Source organism: Periplaneta americana, chromosome 10 (genome assembly GCF_040183065.1).
Source record: "Periplaneta americana isolate PAMFEO1 chromosome 10, P.americana_PAMFEO1_priV1, whole genome shotgun sequence".
Lineage (NCBI taxonomy): Eukaryota > Metazoa > Arthropoda > Insecta > Blattodea > Blattidae > Periplaneta > Periplaneta americana.
The window spans coordinates 18,083,319-18,109,911 of NC_091126.1; the positions used below are offsets into that span (position 1 = coordinate 18,083,319).

The following is a 26,593-nucleotide window of genomic DNA, read 5'->3' on the forward strand; positions in this document are numbered from 1 at the left end:
AAAGGAGTGAGGGAAACAAAGAGCGATGCGACATGTTAGTTCCTATCTTACAGCGCAGCGCAAGTGGTCAGATGTGTCTATTGTGAGGAGAAATCTAACTGCACGAGTGATCACGAGTGTGATATTACAAGACAAGCGTGAATTTAACGTTATGGTTTAATTTAATTGAGTCTCATTATTATTCTGGACATCATGAATCAAATGAAAATCATTAATTGGTTAGAAGAGAAATTGGACGATGATCAGCATTCTATACCAGCTCCAGTTTTTGACTCAGAAGGAGATACTGAATACAGCGAACACGATACGGCTTCAGAACAGTCAGATGAAAGTGATACTGATAGGTCTAATGAAAATGTTTGAACTGGAAGGCCAAGAACAGTAAATGCCAATTATATTGGCACTAGTTATATTAAGCCTATATTTTGTTTATTACGAGGTGTGATGGCTAAATTCCGAGACTGTGTCTGTTGTGGACGAAGGGGGTCAGGTGATTGACACGCGCGCATAGCAGTGACACTACACGACCTTGAAGAGACGCGACACAAAGTTTCAAAGCGCTATCTTCATTGAGACCCGTGTTACACAAGGTTTTGTTAGCACGTGCATCCGCGTATTTGCAAAATCACGATGGATTCAAACTGAAGCAGACAGCCAACATGAAATTCTTCAGGAAATCAGCAACCCATGGAATGTCGAAGCAAGCCTAGGGGAATGAAGCAGTGAGTCAGACGAGGTGTTTTGAGTGGTATTCGCATTTCAGAAATAGCAGAACATTGCTGGAGGACGACGAGAGGTCAGGTCGACCACACACATGCAACACTGCCGAAAATGTCGAAAAAATTCAGCAAAATGTGCATAATGATCCTCACGCCCATTTTGAACACGAACGGTCACAACTCTGGACAGAGAACAAATGGATACTCCATGACGACAATGCACCAGCTCACAGAGCTCTCGCTACATGCCAATTTTGCACCTGTAACAAGATAGTCATTGTTCCTTACTCCCGTATTCACCAGATTTGGCCCTGCGACTTTTTTTGTTTCCGAAGATGAAATTGAAGCTAGAGGATCGCCGTTTTGCCATGGTGGAGGAGATCCAATGCGAATTGTAGAAGATGCTTGACAGGCTTCAAGAACGCGACTTCCAGAAGGCATTCCAAAAATGGCAGACATGCTGGGATCAGTGTGTAGCTGCCCAAGGGGACTACTTTGAAGGGGATGGCAGCCAAATTTAAATCAGGTAATTTTATTTCCATTTATGGGACAGGTCTCAGAATTTAATGATCACACTTCATAGATGTTAATGATGTTTTATAAATAACAATTTTGAGTGCAGAGTTATTATACTTGTATATCTGTATATTCAATAAAATAAAGAATATTAATAATATCACACAGTTAAAACAATAAAAAATAATACATTATGAATTTTATAATTTATAAAAATTATCAGATGTTAGGTTCCATCTAACAATGCGAGTGATCACATTACACAACAAATATCGAGTAATCATGGATTAAGTGTCATAAGTTAACACAGTGAAGCACAGAAGTTGTTAAATATAAAGTTTTAATTATCATTACTTTTAATCATTCTTGGCAAATACAGTCGACTATTATGAAACAAAACTATAGCATTCATCTCATCTTAATATGAAATTAAAAGAGAAAGTTGTTGAAGAAGCAATGAGAACAGAACAAGTGATTGTGTCATTTAATACTCTAGAATTAATTATATGAGCTATTATTTAACACGAAAAGTGTTGTTTTTGTATTCTTAATCTCATCATATTATGGAATATAAAAAAAAAAAAAAAAGAATAAAATGTTTTCGTTGAAGAAAACACTGAGAACTAAACAGGTGACCTTGTTATTTATATACTATTGAAACATTAATTGAATAAAGTATCATGGAACACGAAAGCTGGTACCTCTGTATTCTTCTCGTGTGACAATGTGTACAGTAAATCTTTGATTTGCTTGGAAGTGTATTTTCCATATTACACATTTGTATTGCACCTCAAACGTTATTTAGGGGTCTTCATAGGAATTACATAATGATACAATGATATCTAGTTATTTTTAATGCACACATATATATCTGAAAGTAACAATATGGTAATGAAGAGAAACCTACCAATTTTAGGTGCCCACTATATGCATTTCGTCACCAAGATCAGTCAGTTTTTGTTTCTGGAAATGTATATAAAACTTGTGTATGAGCCAGGTATGTTATTCATACTAGCGTTTTCGTATGATGCTCTCTGGATTCATTGTGGCATATCCAATACAAAATGTTGGACAGTTACTTTATTTACATTAATTGTTTCATTCTTACCTTTGTGTGGAAGATGATAGAGGCACAATAGCCTGTGGTTTGACAGTTGATAATTACTTTTCCCCCAAGCTCAACCCATGGAACTGATATCAATGAACGGACATGTGCAGAGGGAAGGGTAAAGTCATAATGCTCGCCATGACTGCACAAATGAAGACTGAGTTCTCCAATCATATTTACACCAATAGACATGCCAGAGAAATTTGATTTCGTCCATATGGATGCATTCAGACACATTTTTTTTGTAGGACATTCCACATAGAAAGCAGTCACTGTAAGAAAAATGGAAACAAGAATATAAAACATGTTATAGTGTGTTAACTAAAAAAAAAATATATAATTAGTTATTTTTGTTCTCATAAAATACATATCACTAAATAGAAGCTACTCAATATCAATTCCTGTTTCGTGTTAATGTGTGAATAAAAAATTACACAGGTTTGAGATTATGAATTTCTCTCCTAGTATTCCTAAGATATCGATGTCATAATGCCAGAAGGGCACATCAACAAAACTGCAAGTTTACATTAGAGCCAAATGAATATGTTATTATTTTTCCTAGCCTTGTCTACAGAACAAAATATATTGTTTGATTCTTTCTCATGTCCATTATAACTCCTAAACGATTGTTTTCAAATGTAAATAGGTTCATTAAAATATTTCAATAATACAAAATTTGTTGATATGCTCTTCTGGTATGATGCCCTCGATATGGTAAGAGACCTCTATTATTTAATATACTTCCAGAGAAACAGATACCAAACTAGTTCTACACAATATAATAGAAATACAGTAATTGATTAACTAGCGGACTTACTCGTGTTAATTATGTAAGTTTGTGCGGCTTACAGGATGGTGTGATGAAGCACAAGCCACACAAACTTACATAATTAACACGAGTAAGTCCGCTAGTTAATCAATGTGAAACTTGTGTAATTCGAACGTTTTTAATTCCAATTATTCTTTATTTCGAAGTTTTCCTTTGTCCCCTTCAATTTCCTATGGAAACAGTGCATAAATATCGTCTTTTATTCGAACATAATTTTGTTTAATTCGAAGGAAAAAATCCAGAATGGACATGAGTTTTACAGTGAAATGTGGCAAAGGCGGAACGAGCCAGTACTGTAACAAATTGACCTGACCATAGGGGTTGGAGGCTGGAACCGGGAATGCATTGTATCTCCTTTTCGGAGAAAGTGGTCCCAGTGCGGGTTGACAACCCTTGGAGTGTCATTCACCTCGAAAGTACAGTTGCCGTACTCAGTTAAAACAGTCACTGTGCATTGCTTTTCACAAACTCCGAAACCCCGATCTTTCACTTCCGAGAGCTAAGAAGATTCATTGAGGGACACCAAAATGTGCATAGTTCTCTGTTTGATGCATTAAATAAACTGGAGGACTTTACAGTAACCCAGCAAATCAATAAAAAGAAGCAGACTAAAATCACATCCTACTTAACAAAGGCCTAGTAAGGTATGTTTTTTAACTACTGTATGTGTTGTGCATAAATGTTTACTAATTACTGTATCGTACTGTATTTATGTAATAGGCCTATCATTATACAGCACTATATTTTCTTGTATTATAATACCCTGTTGTCTTGAAATGTTATAGTACTACATAGTACATACAGTACACCTGTAGTTTGCCTTCTGCAGTACCATTTTTTTAATTCGAATTTTTCCATAATTCGAATTATTTCTTATGCCCTTCAGATTCGAATTACACAAGTTTCACTGTACCTGAGGATGGTGTGATGAAGCACCGAAACAGCTGTAAGCTGCACAAACTTACATAATTAACACGAGTAAGTCTGCTAGTTAATCAATTACTTATATTTATGTGTTAAAAGTAGTGTATGCAAGATTCAAAATGGAGAAATACAGTGTCTGTCAATGTAAAGCCAAAATCCAAATAAATGTCATATTTATGATATTTCACTTCTCCACATCCCACTACTATTTTGTGGTGCATTCTCTTTATTTTCATTCCTATAATACTTCTTAATTTTCAGTCAATAGAAACTTGCCTGTTTCTAGGAAGATAAGGATAACAATTTTTAAAAAGTTTCCTCAATTGGTTCTATCTTCAATAAATGAAGGCTATGGAGACAGCTGTTTTATATACGAACACCAAGTATTGAGGAAGTTTGATAATAACTAAAATAATGCAGTGACTAGATTCACACTGATACACTGAGCAAGACTCAAGTCTGTCCACGTGGCAGGCTGAGAAACAACTGCCTTCTACACTGCAGTGACTAGAACAATACAGAGTTTAATAAACTTAATTAAAATTTTGACATCAAGCACCCTCAGATATATGTACTTAAAAGTGAAACAGTAAGTCGTTTGTATAGCATCTGTTACATGTCCATACTATAATCACATCAACGTATCTATGGTCTGATTCTAAAACCACGTGGGCTAAGGTGTCATTTTAGTGAAAATATTGTAATGTTTCACAATGCTCCAGAGTGCCAGAGCACACACTGGCAACCACTGCACTAGATCACCAAAGATGACAACCAGTGGCAGCTGTTGTTGGGGGGCTCTAAGGTGTTGCCCGCCCACCCTGTGAAAATTACAAACGCATTTTCTATTTTCAGTTGCCCAACAAATATAATTTGATAATTTCAGTACCCAAATTACGGTTTTTCAAGTTAAGCAAACAAAGAGGAGATTAGGCAGTAATGCAGTAACACTTGGGCTCAGAGAGTCAACATCGAATATTTTTCGATCTATGATGTAAAGTTGCCAAGACGAATGCAACGCAACCCTCACCCCACCTGCATCCATTGGCACTTTGTATCCGGTGTGGTATGTTTACAATTAATCACTGATATGTAGTACAGCAGAACCTCTATTATCCGTGGTAATGAAGGGGGTGACGAAACGGTTAATCGAAAAAATCGGATAATCCGTACCATAAAATATTTTCGTAAATTAAGTGAATAATGCTTGAATTTTCGTCATTTTCTCTGTAGTCTTGTGTTTAACATGCTTAGTAGTGAGTGAGAAGTTCATTAATTTAAGTTCGGTTGTCAACGACGTATTTTTAAGGGGTAAGAAAACTCCTTGTAATGGCTGTCAGCAGAAAGATATAAATAGTAGAGGTCTCATGTTGTAGATTTACATACTGTATACACTTCATCTTTGATTTTTATTCAATTGCTTACAGTTGTAACATCAGTCTCATATTGTGATGCGAGATGACTCACAGTTTCTCTTTCCCCAAACCACTTAATTATTTGCATTTTGTTCGATACTTAGCACAACACTTTTCTTTTAACACTCATGGAATACATTGTATATAAAAGTTGTAGAGTACGGTAACTTGAACAGTACACCAAACTGTGTAAGTGTAAATGCTAGTAATAACACTCTCTAGAAAAAAACCTACACTAATATAACGTACAATAGAATCTACTTCATATGTTTCTGCAAAAAAAAATTAAAAAAAAAAGCGAGAGAAAGACAGTCGGATAATCCGCCAATCAGTTAATAGGGTGACGAATAATCGGGGTTCTGCTGTAATGTGAAACATCTGAAGAAATACTTTCTGTCAATGCAATGTAATACAACTCAATACAAGATGGAAATTTATTCTTCAAACCATTAATTTTCTCATGCATTGCAAAATAATATAACTTTAGGAAGCTACTAATATTTGTATTAACATAAAAACAGCTACGAAAAAGGAATTCAAACCCGAATTTCATGCACTGTCTACACTCATTTCCAACGCGTTACTGCCTGAGCCATGCCACCACATGATTTCTTGCTGCAGCAATAAACAATTACGCTACAGTCATTTGACTCATAATTTTTCAATTTTTTTTTTTCTCTTGAACCCAAGCCCACATGGAAAAAAGCCGAGATACATGGCTTATGGATTTGGTCATACTTTCACCCAAAATTTTCCCGACCTGACTCTTGACATCAAAGTGGGGCAGTCTCCTTGTGAGTGGTGGATAAAAGGCGGTTGGAGTGTGGTGCTAACCACACCACCCCATTCTAGTGCCCAGGTCAAGAATGCATGAAGCTCTACTTCTTTGTCCCTCCCAAGCGCCTTCATGGAATATATAGGAGATACCTTTATCCCTTTTTTTATGTTACTTTGTGATCTCAGTTTCAAACGAATTTAGAACAAATATGCCATGAAGAATGAGCAACACTCATTTTTGAATGACTGATATACTCTGGTGATGATAAATAATTTATTACCGTTTCCTCAGTATGCTTTCATTTCTATCTCAAGTTCAGACTACAGTTGACAAGAGTTCTGGAGTAGTGTAAGTGAGCCAATGTCGAAACTTGCACTCAAACTGAGCACATTATTAGATTTCCATAGTACGCAGAAAAGTATAAGAATTAGCTGAAAAGGTGTGAAATTAAAGCTTCAATAAAAGTTTATGGTAAAATTGAGTAGCCTCTGGCAGGGAACAGATCGTGCTCAATTATCTTGCAAAATATACTCAATACACAAGGTCATCTAGAACGTCACATGACAAAATAGGCATTCATGAAGGATGGCAATCAACTACTCTGTCAAGTATGCACAGTTGTTTTCTACTGTAACATTCCAATAAAGTGTCCACAGTCTTACAGTTAGTATGGTGTGCTAATTTTTTTTATTTGTCCATCTGCTGTGGAAATCTAACTATTGGTCAGTTTGAAAGAAGCTTACTATGTGAGTTCATTAACAGTTGCCTGATGTGTTTCAATTTGATTTCCTGAAGGCCATGGTCAATGCATCAACTCATTTCTCATAATTTTGAATTCTATTCTTTAATAAATGATATGCTTCTGATTGAGGTTCTGGCTGATTTGTATTCTATTATCAGGCAGTATATCTCATTTGTCGACACTGTATGTGTCAGAGGAAGAACAATTATTTGTATGCATCTGAAATCTCGTTAGTGTAACATAGTGGTTGCCAAACACTACGAAATGATGATGTAATAGAAATGCAACCCGCACACCACTGTCGCAGAGAGTTGAGTGGAATGGGTATCGCTTCAGGTAATGCAGTGCAGAGACGGACTGTGACCGGAAAACAAAAACAAATAATCTTCTACTTACTAGTTAGGCCTACATACATGTAATCCATGTTAACTTTTTTTCTTCCTGTTCATCATTATTGTATAATTATCGAAACAAAATATATTTTCTTATTCGTCATGACAGAAAACACGTACTCTACACCAGCAGACGTTTGAAATCAGAAGTTTCACCATGAGCCACCACCGTAATTTGTGAATGAAGACTCTCATCTGTTAAGCGAGATCTTTTACATGACTTTATAATGTTCATTTTAGAAAATAATTGTCCACATATGTATGTGGAACCAAACATAGCTTCAGTTCTCATAGCGACTTTTCTGAGACACGGGAAGTTTGTCAGATCGATATTTTAATAAATATCAAAACCAACTAAATCCTTACACTTACTCTTTATAAAAGTATCATTTTGAAGACCGGCAACTTCAAGTTGTAAATCGGGACTTACATTCAGTAAGTCCATTGTGAAAGGGTTTGCAAAGAGGGAAAAATCAGTTTCTATGTGTTTGAAATCCACAAATCGTCTATCTTTAAACTCTGTAATTACTATGTCTAGGATATCACTGTATTTTTTCATCTTTTGTACCGAAACGTTTGAAAAAAAGACATTTCGAAACACAGTATCGACACACTTACAGTAGGCCTAATACAAGTGCACTGCACGTCTGCTGCTGATACCTGTCTGCTTACTTCTGAAGAAGTGAAGGGGGTAGGAAGAGGGTGGGGGGTTGATGTCATCGTTACGCTTGAGTAGAGGCAGGGGCATGTGTCGCGACACAGCTTTTGGCGATCACTGGTGTAACATATAGCTAATCGGCAATGTATGCAATGGAGGGGGAAAGGAAACGGCCACCCTACCCCATTATCTCCTGGTCTAGTTGCCTCATAAGTCGTGCCTTGTTGGTATCACTTGTGAGTTCAGACCTGTCTTCGGACAGGTAACTAAACAACCAAACAAAATAGATGATAACACCTTAAGAAAAATGTTAAATAAAAGGAAAAGGAGACTGGGTAACTGCCTTTAGTTCATATGTCTCTTGAACTAAGTTAACTAAAAGAGGTTGGCTAATGTGACTGGTTGAGGACAACATGCTTTCAAGTGCAGATGCCTCTCATTTCGCATACAATTTTCATGAAATCTTTAATTAAAACTCTTTAATATAAACTTTAAATTAATGATAATTTAAAACAGGAATCCATCACCGCAATAATTAATATCACTGTCATAACTCGGTCAGTTAAGCAAAATATAGGTCCTAATATCATATATCATTCTACTATGTCTGGCAGAAGAGAACTGGACCTACTTTCAAGTGGACGAGATTTAAGTAACTCTTCAAATTCGTTATAGAGTACTTTTTCTTAGGATACTTCAATTTTATTTTTCAGCTATTTCCATTCCAATATAGACAGATCATCACTTCAACTCTGAATTAAGTCTACAGTTCAAAAGGTTGTTAAATAAAGAAATGTCTACCTCGTTTCACATTTCATTCACTGGAGCAGATGATAAGAAAAAATCAATAGCTCTGAAAAAAATTCTTGGTGTTGATATTTCATTTTTCCAGCGTTAGGAAATAATTGCGGATTCCATTCGTATGTTTCACACAATCAATATAAATTTTAAGTAGTTCCATAACATCGCACAAATTAAAAACAGAAACATCACATCATCATAGAAACAAAATTTTTCTTTAATACCCAATCACAACAAAAACCAGAAAGCATATGGTATTCAGAACTTGTCAAGTTAAGTAATTTTTGTTGTTGCTGGATTCTGTTTGTAATTAATTTTTGACAATTCTGTTAGTGTTTGAGCATTTCTTATTGATAGAGGCATAAAAATATCACAATTGCGATAAATGTGATAAAGATGAACGTGCTTTTTGCTCCTTTCTTCAGTTTTCTTTACATTTCTTCATAATTGTAACCATTTGAAGTCAGTTCCATTATTGGATATTACGGTAATAAATTGTATTTTCAGCAACATACAAGCAATTTTGAAGAATGTGTAGTTTTTTAAATTTATATTTTAATAATTTTTCCAGGTTTTGTTTCGTTTCTCAGGACTTTGCCAGGAAATTCGATTTCCCTGAAGTCTCGCATACTGTGAATCTTGCATGTGTAAAATTGATCTTTGCTTTTGTCTGCTACAGAGCACGTGAAACAGAAAGTGTAACTCTGATACTCTCTGACATGGACATGAACATGCATATTATTCTGGGGCAGGGGTGAAGGGAGGCACCAGTTGTGACGAGCATTTTCTATGGACTATAAAACTGTATTTTCCCTTGCTGTTACAATAATCATCAAATGAAGGGTGAGCATTTTCCCTGGACCAAAATAGTAATTCCTCTTGCACAAAAAAAAAAAATGCAAATGAAAGATATTTTCCCTGCAAGAAAAAAAAAACTGTTTGGTTGTATGATCGACTCCATGAAGCTTCATTGGACTGACAAGTTTCCCTTTAGGTATTTCCTTGTCCCGAACTTTGATTCGTCTATTTCCACAGTGTGATCTTCACCACATACTTTAATATTTGAATATTGTATGATTACTTCACAAACTTCTCTGTACATTTGGTGGCCATGATTTTTCCTGTTACGACACAGCTTTTAATGACTTACCAGTATTTTAAAGCCATTCCTTTTTTGACAACATAATCGAAACTATAACATTTAACTGAACATTATAACATTGGTCAGTTATGTCCATTATCATTCTTATTTTCATCTATTTCTCTCAAATACATAACATAGCTAAATAAGTTTTAGGTATCAAGCACTATTTCTTAAAATAATTAATGCTATAAAATGCTTTTTTTTTCCTTCATATTTTTACTGTTAATACAAAAAATTATGCTATAATTTCACACCTCTATTAATTGATTAAACTGTTTCAACAATCTTTCAATTTTACATACCTGGAGGATGATGAGACACCTGCTCAGCTGTATAGAAAATTTCGGTTTCATTATTATCTGCTGACACACTATTTACACTCCCTAGTTCAGTCACAGTACTGCAAGAATCACCTGACATTAATTTCGATACACTGGTCACATCAAGTTGAGATTTTGCAATCTCGCACACAGGATCACTGTCAGTAAGATTTACGGTAATGTTTTCTTTTTCAGACTTTGATGCAAGCTGACAGTGTGATGTAGATTTCTCGTTTAATGGGGAATGTGACTTTGAATCCTGTACTCGCCACGAACAATGGAATGTCTCTCCAATAATTGGATTATATGGCTTCCTGGCAGTGGAGTCTGATCTTCCCACATGAAATGAAGTAAGGTACCATTGAAGAACTGCCATCATTCGACCAAATGGAGTCGATTCATCAGGTATACTGTATGGAATAAAAAAGATTTCCATTAAAACATGATTTTTTATATATGTGTCAGACTATAATTGAGGCCGATTCCGGAAGAAGGGCACATACTCATTGAGATAATGACCTGCAAAGGTTTGTGTTGCCAGTACGCATTTCAAACACAATTTTGATTTAGTTCCTTATATTTTATAAAATCATCATTTGTTAATATGCTAATATGTATATATTACATTTGTAAATTTACTGATATTTTGTCAGAATACTAAGAACAGTAGGTACGACCTATGTGCCCTTTTTCCAAAGATACTTTTATTTGCTTTAAATAAACTTCAGGAGCGATGAAAACGAAAGAATAAACAAAGGTAAAACAATTTACAAAATAATTTCAAACAGAAAAACATATTAACATAAAATACTCAGAATCTCACTGTATTTCAAAGAATAGTATAATAATAATAATAATAATAATAATAATAATAATAATAATAATAATAATAATAATAATAATAAAATAATAATAATAATTATTCATTAACCAACTTATTTTACAAAACTTTTATTGTCTATGCATAGGCATAGTACTACTTTGGTGTGTGGATAAGCTTCAGGGCTTCTACCGCGTTGTCTTGGTGTTATTGGCTGACGTTTCGACCGCTGTGTTGTGGGCATCTTCAGAGCAGTTGATCCAACAACTGCTCTGAAGATGGCCACAACACAGCGGTCGAAACGTCAGCCAATAACACCAAGACAACGCGGTAGAAGCCCTGAAGCTTATCCAAACACCATGTACACCAGCCGCGGAAGCCTACGCGAACACATAGTACTACTTTGTTTTTCTATACGTTATGAGATTCGAGGACAAATTCTAGCCATTTCACATCCTCGTTTAAGTACTTAAATAGAGATCTTATGTCGTCAACCTTGGCTTGGCTGATTGTTGGGAATGGAACAATCGTAGGTTTGATATCATTATACCTATTTCTATTCAGTCTGATGGAATAGTTGAAGGGAATCCATAAGGGGTTGTAATTTTCGGAGCACAGAAAAGTACCATCCACTTTATATTTCACTTTAAAATATTTCATAATCGTAAATTTGCCTCTAGGAGATGGAGTCTTCATGAAATATGGTGTTATAGCTGTATCCCACATAATAGTATGATCTATTACAATCTCAAAGTTATTAGGATGTTTTCTGCATGTTGCTATAGCTTTCAATTATTGGTTTTGCAGTTCCAATCATTTCTTTCTTTTCATAGCAGATCTCACGAGTCCGAAGTTTCTGTCACATTGTGTAAATGAATGGCCATGAACAGGAAACATGGATTGTTTCAACCTGATATACCTTGGCAAACCAAGCAGAAAACGTCAGAAGCGTCGAATTTCTATTTTGTCCTCTTGCGGGATCAGACATCATTATGACAGTTTCCACATTAGGACTTTTTTTAAGATTTCTTTGAAGGCAGTCGTACAAAAACAATGCCACTGAATTAGAATTCTTTTTTACTTGAGTTTCCATGAAACAATAGAAATAGGAGTTTCCAAGAAGCAATAACAGAACAAAATTACTCCAAGTATCTTCATTATTTAATAATAATTACAAGATAAGTTTTTAAATTGTTACACATAAAACACTATCACCAATAAGCACATACCACGTGAAACTAAATGTGTGCACAGTTCCATGAAGGACAAGATAATTGGTTGTCCCTTGTCCCATGCACCTCAGCAAAGGATTTTATGTAAGTGACTACATTTGCATGCTGATAAAGCACAAACTGCTTATGAAACTGACAAACCACAGACACAATCTTGTAGATGAACTGACAAACGCTATGATTTTTTCAAACTCGTTATGTTTTTGATGAGACAAAATGCCAATGTGTCCTGAAGAATTACCCAGTACAAAATTTCAATTTGGATCTCTCAAGATCCTCATGTAGTTGATGAGCATATGCAAGACAGTTCAAAACTGAATGTGTGCTACAGCTTCATGAAGAACAAGATAACTGGACTTTCTCGAATCACAGGAAAAATGTCAATGGATTTAAATACCTGAGTATGTTGGAAGAATACACATTTCCTCCGACTGTACACCTACAATCAAACAATCTTCTAACAATATGGAGCTCTTCATCTTTGGAGAAACATATTATGTACTAATTTGAACAACACCTTCTCAAATCATTGATTTGAATGTGCTACATTAATAATGTGGCCCTCTACTTCACTTGACATCATTCCATTACATTCCATCTAAGGCTATGTGCAAGACATTGTCTACTTATGTACAAGCACTGCACACTAGATACATTGGGGCAAATCTGGGCTGAAGTGAAAAATGTTTGAAAACCATTGTGTGATAATGCAGCAGCCTAATGGATTTTGAAGAAAATGTATGAGTTGCTCTTCCAAAAATATTGATTAAAATATCCTAATGCATTTGGCTTTCTATTGAGAAAATTTTTAAATGAGGGAGATTTAAAACTGATATTCTGTACATAAGAAATTAATTAGAAGTCAAAATTATGGAACACAAAACAAGTTACAGTGGACATCAATGCAAAAGCAGGAAACAAATCTAGATTTTAAACTTTATTAAATCAATGGTAATATTGTGAGTTATCTCAATAAATAACGTAATAATTCGCAAAATAAATTTCTATAATACAATGTCACTACTTTATACATGTACAAGCAGATATAGTGAATGTACATGCTGCTTGCTTGCGTGATACTAACTGAACAAAAAGCTGTGGGTGACCCATACAATCAGCAAACATCTCGAGTAATGATCTTCTCTCTAAGATGGACGTTGGCAGCACGACCCTTGTTAGATCCATCCCCAGTTTCAATTGAGACAACAAATGTAGGATAAGTGGTTTGTTTTCCTCGACAGGAACCAGCCCACCTTCTTCACTATCTTCATCATCAGTCACATCATCTCTTGAGCTGTCCCTAGCTGGATGGATATACAATAACGATAATATAGTAGTAGTAGTAATAATATTAATAATAATAATATTTCACTAAAAATGTTACTTTTAAATATATATTATTGTAGAAATGCAAAATGATTTTGTATTATGAAAACCATGTCAAACTAGTTCTCCAATTCACAAATCTTACTTTGTTGTTAATCAATTAGCACATCTCGCAAGTCCACACCTTCCTTCAAATACAAAATGTTAAAATTGCAATACCAAATATGTAGGTTCTTCATCATTAATTCAAAGTCTTTAACATCAATGCCTTCAAATGTATTTTGGGCTGCCTATATACACATGAAATAACATGTGGTCTATTAAATCACTCTATGACCAGAGAATTTTAAATAAACATGAACAAAGTGAGGAATTGATTTTTTCCTCTAATTCTGAAGGTAACTTTATCTTAAATTATAGTCTTCCTTAAATTTAGCATGTTTAAAATTTGTGAAGAAAGTAATAGTATTTTATTTAACAATACACTGTGCATCAAAAAGGACTTTATAACTTTACAACCTTATAGCAATTTATCCACATATCTTACAGAAATGGTTAAGGTGTCATTTTAAAGCAAAACACATCAAGTTTCTACCAAGCAGTTATTTTAGTTTGATGTGACTTCCGTTTATGATATGGCAGACATCCAACCTAAAGTCAATCTCTTGCCACACACGAATCAGTAGATCAGGAGTCACATCTGCAACTGTGGCAGTAGTTAGAGTTCTCAGCTCAGCAAGATCAGCAAGTGAAGGATAAACGTACACAAGATCTTTGACGAACCCCCACAGGAAAAAATTGAGGAGAGTCGAATCTGGTGAGTGAGATGGCCATGCAGTTGGCCCTGCATGACCAATCCAACGACCATCCCACAATTAACCAACTGCAGATTATCTGTAGCCAAAACAAAGCACGAATTTCTAAGCAGTGTATGGTAGGTAAATGACTAATACCACTCTTTTCTACTTTCTGTTCTCTCCAGAGGTTTACACTTTTACCTATTTTGGACAATCACAAATGTCACTCTGCAATTCCTTGCTCGAATATTTTTTAGTAATTTAATTAGCAAGCTTAGATCAGACATAAAAAAAGAAAATTAATCGCAAGAAAGTGCAAAAAAATAATAGTAACAAACATTTGAAAGCAAATTAAATGGGAGATTTAAGTTTATTAAAATAGATATCATAGATTATTCGGCTTCTTTTATTAATCATTCATTTTGTTTCAACAATTAAAACTGATAATCAAGGATGTACTATACCATGTAAAATAAAATAATGACACATTTTATTATATTCAAACAGAGGAAAATGTTGTGTAAAAAGAAAGGAAGCTTCAAACATTTTGTAATCTAAGCAAGCGTTCTTGGTTTAATAAATAACACTTTTGTAAACATGAATTATTTTCTCGTATTTTATGTTTCCATTTTTCTTCTGTCCTTGCATGTGTACAGTGTTGAACTAGGCATGTTTCTTATTCAGATATTTATCAAAAGAAAGTGGTATCACAAATGGTTCAAGAAATTCAGAAGGCAGTATCCAACTTCTTCTATTCCAACAATGTGTGTTGCAGAGTTGTATCCAAAGCTTATAGAGAGAGGGTCCATTGAGAATAAAAAGTCACAGAGATTAAAACAGAGATCTTTTGGTTTGAAAGTTCATACATCCTGAGCTACAGCCAGGCAGACACAGGAGATGAAAGAAGTGCTGTAGACCATTGTCTACCCCTTTCAGTGACAGATGCTGCAACTGCTGTTATTTGGGGAAATTCACTTAAGCACTATTTCATGATCACTTTTTATCTTCTGTAGAATGCATTTATGTTGAACAACTACGTTAACATTGTCATATAATTTTCTGTAACAGTTGCATTCATAGAGTTTGAAAGGAATATGCATCATAGTACTTACACCTTTACACACAAAGACAAAGTAATGCAGTTTTATATTCAAGAGTTTTCCCTAATTTTATCTCATCCACATGTCTTACTGGTATGTGGCCACAGAAATTTGAATATTTATGCTTTTATAATTGAAGAATTCAGAAGCAGGAAATATACACAAGGATTCTGTATATGTTGAAGAAATTACACAAGATGAACAGCAGTAAGTGTCTCAGATTTTATTATACATATGTGATCCCTGTATACATTTTGTGAGACATAAATTTCAACAGTTCCTACAAAAAATATGCAAGACAAACTTACTCTGAGGACTGGTAAAGCTTTTTGAATATTGAATAAATATATTAAAGCAAAAAGTATAAGGTTAACTTTGTTTCCAGTATGAATCAGTCGCATACAATATTTCAATCCAAAAAGTGTCTTCGACTTTATAAATACAATTACTATCATCAGACCCATATTTACACATAGGCCACATGGGATCAGGCCAGGGCGGAAAATTCTTCAAATGGCAGAAACATTTTGAGAAAATAAAAAAAAGAAATAGAGTTGAAATTAAATTTCGTTGCATATGTCCGTTTTAGATAGTAGCATATTATGATAAATTGTAGTTACATGCCACTTTTTCTTACAGTTAGAGAAATAAATGTCTAAAATTTGTATAAGTTGGTTGGTGGAGGAAGCAAACTTTTTCGGGCCCATGGGCATAGCAGAATCTAAATATGGAGAAGTTTGCTTAAGCTATGATGTGGCACTGCTCTAACAAAGGCCAAGTCGAAAATATCCTGAGAATTACACCCGCCTGGAGATGGGGAAATAGCAATGATAGAATGTACTCTCGAATTGTATTTAAATTTACAATATATATATATACATACATTATTTCAATAGGTGATATAACAAGGCAAGAAGAAGCAAAGAAATTATTCGAACATGCATTCATGCCATAACTATTCATTTACATAGCAAATAAAATCTGGAATTCAAAATGCACTTAGAAACACTGCTTTTACAGGGACACACGAAATACCAGTACATACCAACAGATTTCTACAATGCAGAAGAAATATAAGATGCAGACCATTGTCCCTATAGTCATATTCTCGTCATTTGCAAGATAAAAGTTTATGGAACTAATGGTGAAAAAATGCGGCAGACATGTATGTAAGTGATTACTTGCCCTCTAAATTTATTTTAAATCCTTCCCAAAATAAATTATACAGTCTAGAGAATGTTAGCTTAGGTTTCCAGAAGGAATATTTGATTTAATAAGAATATTTTTACAGGACAGTAAAGGTAATTTGTTGAAACTGGAATATCTTCATGGCTTGGTTTAGAAACACATATAGAACAATTTGAGTGCAGTGCATTAAAAATTATTGAAAAACAAAACTAATCACACCATAAATTTAGACAAATTGAGTTCAAAAAAGAAGGAAAGCTGAAAACAAGTTTCTGTCTTCCAAAGTGAACACGACGTGCATCAAGCCCTCATGACAGGAAGGGTAATTCTGGTGCTTTCTCTGAATTTATCTTCTCAATAGCTTCAAGGAGAAAAATAAATAATTTTATTGCAACATAAATACCATATTATTTTACCGATTAATGAACAATTTTAATTCCCCTAAGATTGGGAAAACATAATTTATGACTATAACACAATCTGTTTTCGTGTGCGTGTATATGTGTGTGTATGACTAGTTGGTATATAATATAGAGTAGATGATATCATTCACTCTCTTGCACCCCAATATTTAGCAGGGAGACTAGGAAACTGAGTAAAGGTAGGAGAGTGAAGATGATCTTGATCTGTATCTTCATTAAGGTTACAGAAAGGGCATGTAGGATATTCTGTGTAGTATTCTCTGTGTAAATGTTTGAGGTAATCATGAACTGTAAGTACTGTAACCTCAATGTTGTCACTGCAGATTTTCATAAAATTCAGTTATTAAATTAAATGCACATCATATCTCTAATTTTTTCCCTTTGCTTTAGAAGCATTGTATTTTTTATTAAATTGTTATATTCACATCTTATTACTCTTTTACCAGGGCGATAAGACACAGGAATAGATTACTTCTGAGTCATTTTCCAACTTTTCTTGGCCAAGATTTCAGCTGCCTCATTACCTTCCACTCCTCAGTGTGCAGGGATCCACTGAAGTACCAACCACTTACTTAATTTAACTAATAAATTGTCTTCAAATTTTGCAACACTATACAGTTTTGCTGTTAGATCCAATGCTATAGAGGGGATAACAGCTTTTGAATCTGACAGTATAACAACTTTTTCAAATTTATAAATTTGATAAGGGAGATTTTTTTAAGTTTTGAAGAAAAGCTAAAATTTCAAAATGAAAATTAGTAGCATTTCAATCTGATCCTCTATAAAAGGAAAAAAGGGAAAATATTGCACCTCCATGATTTGGCAAATATGATCCATCTTAAAAAATACGTACTAACTCATTTAGAGAATAATTTAAATTTATTGTTTCTAATGATAATGATTTTAAAATATCTGGAGAAATATCGGATTTCTTAACATCTTTTGTTGAAGTTAAATAATACAGGTATTCAATATCAGATAACAGAGCTTGTCCATACCCATTCTACCCATCATTAGCCCAGATAATCAATAGTACGTGGTATGTGGTCGATTTGCATCCTACACCATTTACAAACAATTTCTTTAGTTTTCCACAACTTTAACAAGAATTTCTCTTCTGATGTAGATCACTGCTGTCGAATTTGCGATCTTCAATTATTTAACACTGTGTGGATTTTCCCTGTACATGGTATCCATTAGAAAACCCCATAACCACAGGAATTGGGATTGGTCAGGACCATCCATAACTGAATAGTTCTGGAAACTAATCAGACAACACACACTGGTCCAAATGTTCACTGAGAATATTTGGGATTTCATTCAGAGTATGATGTCGAGCATGTCCTGCTGAAAAAAAAAAAGCATTTCTACAAAATTAACACGTATTCCTTTTATAAAAGGAAGTATTTCAAATAAATGTCTATTACAAAATGTTTTCACTGTATGTCAAAGATACTGGACTAACAATACCATATAAAATGCTGATACCGCACACAATACTTAGCATTTTAGGAATTGTATTAGCATCTCCAATATGGTATGTGCGTGTTCATTGGCCTAAACACGTATATTCTGCTTGCTGACATACCCATTCAAATGGAAAATATCCTCATCACTGAGCCATAAATCATACAGTAACTCAGGATTTGATTCTACACAACACCTTAAAGCCACAGGAGAAATCCATTCTCCCAGCTTTGTCGGCTGCATGGAGGATGTGGTGCATTTGAATTTTTGTATGGAAATAGTTCTGTAACTTTTCAAATCATCCTGTATGTTGCTGATTCTGAAAAAGTTATTGAGCTACATCTTTCTTTAATCTTCTGGAACTCTTTTTCTGAACTTAATTAACATTAACTGACCTCTTCTTACTACTTATTATCCAATACACTTCTTATATTTTCGAACTTCTTTACTAAACTGCTTACTGCACACCTGCTCGATCATTCTCTGCATTTGAATTTTGCTCTAAATTCATGTTGCAATGTGATAACACTCATTCACTCATAATATACACAAAAAAAGCCAGACTTAATATGTAGTTTTGAAATAAAATTAAATGCAAACTGGTGTGTCTTTCTTTAAAGACTCTGTATTCCTCTAAAAAACTCAATTTTTGTGAGTGAACATTAATTTCGTGATTAGCGGTTTTTTTTGTCTGTCTTATATGTGGGGTAATTTCTTACTTTCCATTCTTTTCATCTTTATAGAAAGGAGTGGCATGAAGGCTTGCATCACAGTCTGAGGCTTACTGTGCTTACCATTACTTTTTGTGGGAAATATTGTTGAAATCTGAACAGTTACTTTCCTATAATTATCATGACTCAATCACAGTCTACTATTTACAGTCACGAAGCTTGGGATGATTTTTTGCAAATCTCGCAATCGTTGCTAGCCGCTTGGAGTGCTGTGAGTACTAGGAACAATAGACTGTGCCACAGCCATAGTGATCTAATACAGGGCGTAAGGCAGACCATGTAACTCGCTTAACCCGATCACGAAGGGCGGCTTTTTCAACCATATAAATTAGTTGGAATGCATAAACAGTAACATATGTTTCTCTAAAATGTAGTGTAATTCCATTAATAAAATTTAAAACAATGATTATGAGACACTTCAGACATAATTACTTGCAAGTTAAGATATAATATTAATTATGGTGTGAAAATTACGTTGTTCATATGTGTAATACCTGCCTTTATTTCGATTAAATATTGCGAAATTCTTGTACATTCATTTATGCACAATTCAATAATGTTCAATTGCAATGCACGGATATTTAGATATGTTGAAATTATAGGTTATGTTTACTGTACCAGTTGCCCCTTTCTGTCTACATTTAGTGATCTCCAATGCCTTGCCATTCATATGGAGATTATAGGTTATGTTTACTAATTTAACTTATATTCCTAAATTCGCAATCATACATTATAATTAAGCATAATGTCATGTATGATATCCCAGACATTCAATTTGTCTGTATTTTAATACTACAATCGAGTACTGAATTACTATATTTATTTACAACCTAAGAGACGAAGTAACACAATTGTACGTACACTAATTTCATAGGAGTAGTGTGGTAAATGTTTTGTCTAAAATTAAGGAAGGTAGATGTGCTATACTAAAATCACAATATAAATTCTTTTTTATTAAACCTCAAAATAGCTTCCATTCTAAACTTGAAATGTTGACACGAACAGATTATGTTAACATGTAAAATTCTCTTCACATTAAAATAACACTGTTTTGTAATTATTTCTGGAACATATTATGCAACAAGAAGTAAACGGAACTTATAACACGTTACACTAAATAAAGCTTAGCAATGATAAGCAATAAAGTTATAATATATTTAACTGAGCTCCATACACTGAAATATAAAACCCGAACAAACATTACAGCGGTCTAGATCGAAAAAGCATTGACTGCTGTAGTTCGCATTTTTGTGAAAAGCTATGTACACTGTGAAATGTTCGTTATCAGTTGTAATAAATGTAAATGGCTAAAATACAATAATTTGAATAATAATATGGGACAAGGAGACGTTTGTGGTACTATAAATTGTAAGAAAAATAGGTTAGAGTTATCCTTCTTCCGAAAGATCCAGGAAGGTGAGTTTATAGAATATAATATATATTTTATGAAAATAATATATAAACCTTATGTATTTCATATTTCAATAGTGGAAGGAAGGTGTTAATTTTTTCAAAAGAACACGATATCGAAAGTACAATACATTTTATGGTCTGCTAGGGAAGTAGTCTGTGATGAGGAGATAGAAGCGATCCTAGTGGTGAGCGACTATCTATGGATGCATATTTCAACTGTTTATGTTTGCATATTTAGTAAGTATTAAGCTTCGTGACTGTATATACTAGACTGTGACTCAATCATCTTTCGATTTTAGCCATGTAGATTCAAGGTCTAATGAAGTTCTGCTAGAACGTCCTTTCACTCTCCAAGTAGCATACTACATTTTCTCATACTGATCCCATGTGTATGCCAGTCACAATATTACATCCAGCTGAACCACACAGATGCTATTAAAATGATGAAACTATTGAAATGGAGAGTGATGATGGAATGGAGGGAGTGAAATGGAAGAACACCGAGAAAAACCCTCAGGAGCCTTGGCTTTGTCCACAACAAATATGATTCTGCCATCACTGGGATTTAAACCCAGGTCTGCAGTCATCACAAGACAGTGCTCTGCCAATTGAGCTACCAAGGCATGAGGTATAACATTTAAAACAATTGTATCGACCTACATGTTAATTTATTTTTTACAGACCTACAGTAAATTAGCCCTAGGTCTACAGAAGGTTCAGTGATTGAAGTTATGTTCAACTATTATTTTTTTTTATTTTATTGGGTTATTTTACGATGCTGTATCAACATCTAGGTTATTTAGCATCTGAATGAAATGAAGGTGATAATGCCGGTGAAATGGGTCTGGGGTCCAGCACCGAAAGTTACCCCGCATTTGCTATATTGGGTTGAGGGAAAACCCCGGAAAAAACCTCAATCACGTAACTTGCCCTGACTGGGATTCGAACCCGGGCCACCTGGTTTCGCGGCCAGACGCGCTGACCGTTACTCCACAGGTGTGGACCTTTCAACTATTATATTTTATATTTAATAAGACCAAAAGTTTTTAAGTGATAAGTTTCTTTATCGCTTGTTTCTTTAACAACAAACTTGTGTATTATACTTCACTATGCTGGTAGTCTTATTTCTCCATCCCCTTGTCCAGTCTACTGTCACTCTATACCCACCTTCCGATATACCACAATTAAGCTTTAACATAAGGCTGAAATATGTCCCCAGCAGGTTTCCAGTTTGTGTGCACATGCTTTTGTGCACGTGTGTGTATTAATTTTATTTTGTAAAATTCTATAAAGTTTTCATTTGTATATCCTTATTAATCTTGCACAGGATAGGGACCAATGGCAGGCTTATGTGAGGGCGGCAATGAACCTTCGGGTTCCTTAAAAGCCATTTGTAAGTAAGTAAGTAAGTAAGTATATCCTAACAAGAGAACAAAAAAAAATAATAATTTTGCACATACTGAATATGTTGTACTTGTTTCCACATACCATCAAAGAACTAGATACAAACAGAATGAAGTCACTAAATGTAATGGTACAGCCTTAGACACAAAAAATGACCGATCTCCTGCAGCATGAATTTGTCTAAGTCCACTTTGAGCAGCACCTGGTTCACATGACTAGGGAAAGGATGCTTATTTTGCACCCAATTTAGCCCTTGAATATATATTTGTTGTGGATTATTTATAACATCTGATCAATAAATGGCAGTAAAACCAACAAACAAATAAAATAAAGGAAAAGCAGAGCTGAGTCTTGCATAAGAAATTTGTTAACATGTAAACCTAAGCTCTCATGGAATCAACCAAAGTTTTCCGAAGGGGACTTAGCGTATGGCAGCTGGTCATTCTTTTTGTCTAAGACTGTACACGGGGAAACAACCAACCTGAATCTTCACTGGCAGTATGAAGCGATAGTGTTGAGGTTACAGGCATGGTTTCAGTCCACGGAGATGAAAGCTCGTGCTGTGAACTAAAATCAAAACCACGAAAATGCACACAACTCAAATACGTCCAGCATTAATACAAGTTTCAAGCCAATCACAAGAACTACATTTTGGATGTAACTAAGTTACAGATAAGATATATGATCAAACACAAGTTCATTCTGAACACTAAAGAAACATGAAAGAGGGGAAAGAACTGTTTCTAACTGCATGCCCAATTTCAACTCCAAATAAATGTAATGGAACTGGAATTTCATTAAATCTTATGAAACGAAAATCATTCAAATTCAAATAGTGCATTAACAATTTGAAAAAAAAATTAACTAGGCTGAATCCTCCAAAAGAAAATCAGTTAACATTTTCATGCACATCAGCACAGATGTTCAAATCATACCACTTAATTATTGATTATCACTTTTAATTTCATAATTCCAATTAAGAACAGATAATTAATAGGATGTTGATGGTCATGCAAAGTAACATACTTCTTTAATATCTATGATATTGAAGCATGATAAGATTCAACAGACACATTCACACTTATATGAGAATACCAATGTATGGGGTTAGTCTACATATGAGGGGAAACCTCACAGTTTTTAAAAAAATACAGACATCGCTACACTCACCAAACAGTATGCGGAAACTTCACACTACCGGTTAAACACAATGATCCATGAAGTATGACCGAGGCATAGGAATCAGTTCTATATTCATTTTGAGCAAGAAAAATTCATATGATCATGTGTTCAATTTGTTATTATTAATTTTTTAATTATTTATATGAATCCATAAATCATACTGTGAATCCGGCTTGTAACATATTTCCATCTGCACTAAGGGGAATGGGGTTCCACTGTGACATGAAATACAGGGAGAAGTGTAGAATGGGTCAAGTCTTGGTGACATAAGCTGTTGAGAGTAGGCCTAACATCCGCATTTTGTAATGTTCCAGGGGAAGAGGTCCCTTTAGAGACATTATGGTACTTCCCCTCTCTTTTCTCGTGCAGCAGCTCACTTGAGAACAAGTTGTTGTTGTTGTTGTTGTTGTTATCTAATGCCGGGCTTTGGCAACGAAGCCATTAGCATTCTTGCTCTCCAATATTTCTCTGTGGTGGATCCATCAGGTAGAACTTCACAGGTTTGTAGATGATATTCAGTCATTTCTTCTTCTTTGTTCCATAGAGGGCAATTTGGATTTGTGTAAATTCCTATTTTATTCAAGTGTTTGGCCAAATAATGTGTTCTGTAAGCAGTCTGAATTTTGCTACTGCAGAGTTACGTGGGATTTCTGGAATAATTTCTGTTTTTTTTATTAAAATGCTCCATTTTTTATCTTTGGCTTTGGTACATAGTGCTTGGTTTTGCTTGATTTTATATTTATTTTTAATTAGTCTTTTGATGGATGTAAAAGGTAGGCTTGTATTTGTATTCTGAATTAAATTGGATCCTTTTTTGGCAAGAAAGCAGTTTCATCATCATCCTTAGCTCGACAACCCATCATGGGTCCTGGCTGTCCATAGGAGTTTCCGCCATTCATCCCTATTTCTAGCAACACTCATCCACTTTTTAACTCCAATAGTTCTGGCATCCTCCCTGATGCCATCCTCCCATCTGACCTTTGGTCTTCCTCTTCGTCTACTTCCCCCTGGTTCATATCGGAGGACTCTGATGGCTGGTCTCGAGTCCTCTAATCTCATTATATGACCAGCCCACCTCAGGCGTCCCATTTTTATAAAAGATGTTATATTGGGTTCACTGAAGAGTTCATATAATTCATGATTATACCGGGCTTTCCATTCGTTATCTACATTGACTGGCCCAAAGATCGACCTTAAAAACTTCCGTTCAAAAATGTTTAATCTATGTATATCCTTTTTAGTCAATGTCCAGGCTTCTGAGGCATAAGTGAGGACTGGTCTTATCAAGGTTTTATATATCCTAATTTTGCTTTGGGGGGTTAATATTTTAGATCTAATATGTCTCACGAGACCATAGTAGCATCTATTAGCAAGGAAGATCCTTTTACCAATTTCAAGACTCATATCATTATCTTGACTAACTATAGAGCCCAAATAACTAAAATTAGTTACTCGATCAAATTTATAGTTTCCAATCTCCAAGAAATCATCTGCACCACAAGCTCTATTTGGGTTAGTCAGCAGTTTCATTTCCAGCAATTCCACAATGTGCAGGTATCCATTGCAACTGAATTCTTTTCTGTAGTTTTTGAAGTTGTTGGATCATTTTGTGACATTCTATAATTTGGATTGACATCATTTTATATGAATTTATTGCATATAATGCTGCTTTAGAATCAGAGAGAATGACAGCATTTTGAAATTTATCTATTTTGTACAGTAGGTGTTGGAGTGAGATATGAATAGCCATTATTTCCGCATCAAAATTTGTTGTATGCTATCCTGCTGGTTGATAAAATGAGAATAACGCACATGTAATTCCTGATCCTGAGTTGTTATCGATAGTAGACCCATCTGTGTAGATATGTAACCATTCTTCTGGTGGGTATCTATTGTTCACAGCTTCTAATGCTAGCGCTTTTAGTACAGATTTGGAAGTTTCAGATTTTGTAACTGGTTCTTCTAAATCTAGTTGAATGTTAATTGGTTCGAAGGTTAGAGGGTTTTCTCTGCTTAAAATGTTTTCTTTAGATTTAGGGAGATTCAATTCTGTTTTTATTTCCGTGCAATTGAGAACAATTACTTGTGCATATCGTGAATGCTGCTGTGTTCATCAACTGTGCGAGTTACAAAATACTACATGTCTGATTTTTTCAATCGGATTTTACGACGCTTTATCAACTGTGATGGTTATCTATGTAGTGTCTGAGTGAGATGAAGGTAATAATGTAAGTAAAATGTGTTCAGAGTAAATCAGAAAAAAGTTCAGTCAGGTAACTTGTTCCAACCAGGATTTGAACCCAGGCCCGCTTATTTCACAATCAGACATGCTAACCATTATTCCACATGTGTGATTCACATCTGTGTGGTCAAGTGTATTGAAGTGGAAGGGGGAACATTTGAAAGTCTGCTTTCAAACTGAGATGTTTATTTTCTGTTTAATAAAGTATTTTTTTTAACTGATTCCCTTTAATTTTCCTTACAACCGCTTCTATTTTCTTAAGATTCAAACAGCTGCAGCTCCTTAAATATTGATCATCGAACCTATGTTCGAATAATTTCAAGGAAAAATTGTTCCAGAGCCGGGTATCGATCCCGGGACCCTTCGCTTAGCGTGCGAACGCTCTACCGACTGAGCTACCCCAGGAACTATACACGACACCGTCACAATTTTTTCTTGTTACGGTGTCGTGTATAGTTCCTGGGGTAGCTCAGTCGGTAGAGTGTTCGCACGCTAAGCGAAGTATCCCGGGATCCATACCCGGCTCCGGAATAATTTTTCCTTGAAATTATTCAAACCTGCTTTACAGGGAGCTACTACCTGAAAGCCAGATTTGTAGAACCTATGTTCGTACGACATTTTTTGCTCAAAATGACCTACAGAATTGATTCCCAAGTACGGGTCACACTTCATGAATTAACCTGTATGTTCAAGACATGGAAGCAGTGTATGTTTGAGCTAAATCTGTCATCTCTGATATGTTTCTAGCACTAGTTCGTAATTCGTTATTTCTTAATGAATATTTATCTGACAATATTCTGTATCGGGGCTCATGGTTGACTTATAGCAATGATATTATATGTTACTGTAATGCTTAAAAAAGTCGAAAATTTCCACATAAATATAGTGCTGTTAAATGACTTGCCAAGAGACGTGGCAAACAA

The 26,593-nt window shown here is 34.8% G+C and overlaps 1 protein-coding gene across 3 annotated transcripts in view; it reads right to left on the bottom strand.

Moving 5' to 3' along the window:
* Nucleotides 1–26,593, bottom strand: part of LOC138707499 (oxysterol-binding protein-related protein 11-like) — an 89,166-nt gene that overhangs the window by 21,624 nt on the left and 40,949 nt on the right. For all 3 annotated transcript variants that reach the window (XM_069837010.1, XM_069837009.1, XM_069837011.1), the window contains 4 exons: nucleotides 22,728–22,813; nucleotides 13,483–13,702; nucleotides 10,329–10,756; nucleotides 2,344–2,615 (listed from right to left, as the gene is read on the bottom strand). In XM_069837010.1, the coding sequence (XP_069693111.1) occupies nucleotides 2,344–2,615; nucleotides 10,329–10,756; nucleotides 13,483–13,702; nucleotides 22,728–22,813 (1,006 nt within the window). The remainder of the gene's footprint in view (nucleotides 1–2,343; nucleotides 2,616–10,328; nucleotides 10,757–13,482; nucleotides 13,703–22,727; nucleotides 22,814–26,593) is intronic.